The 3,653-nt window shown below is 41.4% G+C and overlaps 1 protein-coding gene across 1 annotated transcript in view; it reads left to right on the forward strand.

Annotated features, from left to right (window-relative positions):
- The window catches only part of DNAH3 (dynein axonemal heavy chain 3), a 112,004-nt gene that overhangs the window by 5,593 nt on the left and 102,758 nt on the right, over positions 1-3,653 (forward strand). Inside the window, exon 2 of the mRNA XM_019542168.1 lies at positions 883-984. Coding sequence (XP_019397713.1) covers positions 883-984 — 102 coding nt within the window. The remainder of the gene's footprint in view (positions 1-882; positions 985-3,653) is intronic.

Consider the following 3,653-nt stretch of genomic DNA (forward strand, 5'->3'; position numbering starts at 1 on the left):
CGGACTAGATGATCTGCTCAGGTCCCTTCCGACCCTACAAACTATGAAACTATGAAAGCGGGGAGGGAGGGAGGGCTTGCGTTACAATATTGAGATCAGTCCCACAGCACTGTGAGACTAAATCATATCCTCTGAAAAAAAATGTAAGGAAAAGCATACTTGGAAGACTCCACATTGTATTGAGAGCTTTCTGGCACACAATGTTGCTTTGAGGAAGTGCTGGGGACATGTCCTAGAATTTGGTAAATAGTAGAAGTACTTTGACTTTTAGCATACTTGGGGTAAGGAGTCCTCTGTTCTGTTTTCTGTCTTCCATCCTAGAGGACTAGCTTCCCCTGGCACTTTAAAAAGTATTTCAGTTGTAATGTCAGTAACATTGCAATTTAATTTCCTTTTTTCTAGTAAAAAACTTGGTTGAAGTTTCACATTCTCCTCAGGTTAGATGGTGATGAGTCAGATTCCCTGGTTTCTAGTCAGGTTCATGTTTTGGCACACGTGCTCTGCCACAAAACTCATGTTTAGATTTTTCCAAAATATCCACAAGTGTTTTAATATGAAAAAAACCTTTATATTTTATACAAATATATATATATTTTTAACTAAGCAGCATTTTGCTCATGAATTATGTGATTGAAAGATTCTTATGAAATCAGTATTTTCTTTATAATAGATAATTTATCAAAGGAATAGAGAGAAGTCAAAGACAACAGTGCAGTCAGAAAACTCATTTTACTCTGAGTAACCCGTGCTGAAGAATGTCATTTTTGTAACAGAATAAATACATTTTTTATGAATAGGAATATCCTTGTCTTTCATGAATAAAGCTCTTTTTCCAGCAATGTAGTTTATAAAAAAATGTAAAACATTTTTTATCTCCTGTAGTCACAAAATGATTCTGTGTATAACATGAGTCATTCCAAAGGAATACCCGAGTTACCACCTTTGCCACCTTCAGTATCATCAGGACCTTCAGAATTGTATCAGGTATGCATTATCTTTTTCCTTACTGTATAAAACATTACATTACAACTATTGGAATACCTGTAGGCCATAGTTATTTTAAGGCTTTGATGATGATGACATAAAAAGGATGAATTAAATTGCTAAGTACATGTTTGGATATAGCAGTACTATGTTGGAGGGCAAAGTTGTCATCAGAGTTTGTCATCAGACCAGTACTATTTCCCCTCAGTTTTGGATTATTTGGGCATTCATCCCTTCTCCTTCCACTGTTGCATGGACAGCCTCTTTCCCCCTCCCTACTAACCCTGCTCCCTGCTACATAAATAGCACAAGTGAGCACCCCCCACTAATGCAGTCATACGGGCAGTGAACTCACTGGGCCTCCTGTTGTGCTGCTCTGCCTTGAAACCCTGGTTGCTACTACTGGGGTTTACCCAGCCTGAGTTGGGAGGGTGTTAGAGGGGACCACGAGGGGGCAGGGGGAGCTCTGATTTGCCCTCCCCCCTACTCCAGCTCAGGTTGGGCAAATCCCAGCAGGCAGGTCACTGCTGCTGGCTTCTCTCTCCCCAGTCCCTCCCCCCTTCCTACTGACAGCCCCAGTAATGCCACAGATTAATTCTAGGGAACACAAGTGGAGTTCCTTCATTTGTTCCCTCATTTGATAAGGGTTAATTTATTGCATTGTGGGCCACTTTAAAAGTGCTCTGGAACTGTACATGTGTGTCATGGCATGGCTGTAGAGTGCTGTCGGGGGTGATCACATGACAAATATAACTTTTGTCTGTGCCCTGTATGTAAATTCTGCATGGGTAGGGACCTACTAAAATTGTAGCATAAGTGCATCACATGGCGACTCCTTTAATCTTGCAGTTTCCCCCACACACCACTCCTGCTCTGCCACTACTTGGTGGAGGGGCCCCAGTGCTGACATCCGATTAGTGGGGAGGCAAAAACTGTGGTTTTAAATAGGTGCAGTTTTTGCAAGTGCTAGGGCCCCTCTACCCATCAGTGGTGGAGAGACATGCAGTGAAAACTGTAAGATTAAAGGAACCCCTGCACAGCACACTTCCACCGTGGTTTCGATAGGTCCCTACTCATGGGCCAGATTTATATTACCCCCCCAATGGGTTCTACGCTGCAGCTCAGAAACTTCTTCAGTGAAGTGTGTTGGGGGGGGGTGGTGAGCAGGGAATGAGTTTAAAAGAGCAGATGTGATCCTAAAAGGTGTTGTGCATCCATAGTTCCTGTTGATTTCAGCAGGTGCTGCAGATGCTTAGCAACTATTTAAAGAAGTTCTTACATATTTTTTGAAGACTTAACAAGTTATTCCCCCTATTATACTGGAGCCTTGTTGCCCATGCCAGTCATATGTTTAATGGCCTTCTGGAAAGTGATCATGCCTGGGTGTAGTATAAGAAACTGGAGTAAGATAGAGTCTGTGAAGTTTGAAAAGCCAATTAAAGGAGTATAATTACATTGTAACCGCAGAATGAATGTCTATTTCATTACTGATAAGATTAACTATGTTGGTCAGGAGAAAAACCCACAGCAGAGTTGTAATCTTGATTTATCACCTGTTTTAAATTGGCCAATTGTACTGTTATCATTCTTACTAAAACTTGTGATAGTTGGAAGAAAATCTTAGCTGTATGGGCAAATGGAAATAAATTATTTTATGTCTTAATACATTGCCCTTCTAGAGGTCATGTTGTGACCAGTCAAGCCAATGAGTTCAGTTGTAACTCCTGAGGGAATGGAAAGAAAAATATGAGAATGAAAGGCGGCATGTTGCAAACCTATGTAAAAAGCTATTTAAATTATTAAAAACTTGATGGCAGTAATGATTTAACACAGAGAGAGGCAAGGGCAGCTAGGTATATTTTAATGACAATTGCATTAGGAAGGAATTGATTAAGAAGAACAAATGATGAAAAGGAAATTGAATATGAATTAAAAATGAGTGTCAGAGACCAGAATGTGAAGACTGTTCTTAGTTCATATGCATGTGAAGGTTTTCTGTGGGTGTGAGAATATCTCTAGAAGGAACATATGGCCTGATCTCATAACTACCATACAGTATGGCTGTGCGAAGCTTTGGTAGCTGATTTGATTTGGAGGAGATTCGGCCCAATTTGGTGGCTGAATCGCTGAATTCAGATCAAATTGGGAGACCCCTTAAAAGGTCCAAATTGATTTGGAGATCCAGAAGGCTTGCAGCAAACAGAAACTGAGAAGAGGGAGGGAGATAGGATGATCATCCATATATGGAAAAGGCTGACGGGGCGGGGGGGTAATGCTCAGATTTTGACATCTGTAGCTGGCCAGTGACTGTGATCTTTCCCTGAGTTCCCTTCCAATCACAGTGCTCTGCGGGAGCGATGTAGAAACAACATATCAAGCTGTGTCTGAAGTGATCTGTGCCTTTTTTGAGCTGCCTCTCTCTTGGACCAGCAGCATCTGAAAGGCTCTGCCTTGCTATCTGGTTTCTTGGTAGCTAGTTTCTCTACAGTCGGTATTATTATCCCTATCCATTCCTTTCAACTTATTCTTCCCCCAGAATCCTCGCACAAAAATAAATCTATGTTTTCCCTGACAGTGTGTCATCACTGTGCAGGAAAGCATAGCATATATTTTTTACACACACACACACACACACACGCACACACGCACACACGCACACACACACACAC

Source organism: Crocodylus porosus, unplaced genomic scaffold (genome assembly GCF_001723895.1).
Source record: "Crocodylus porosus isolate Cpor-Errol unplaced genomic scaffold, CroPor_comp1, whole genome shotgun sequence".
NCBI lineage: Eukaryota > Metazoa > Chordata > Crocodylia > Crocodylidae > Crocodylus > Crocodylus porosus.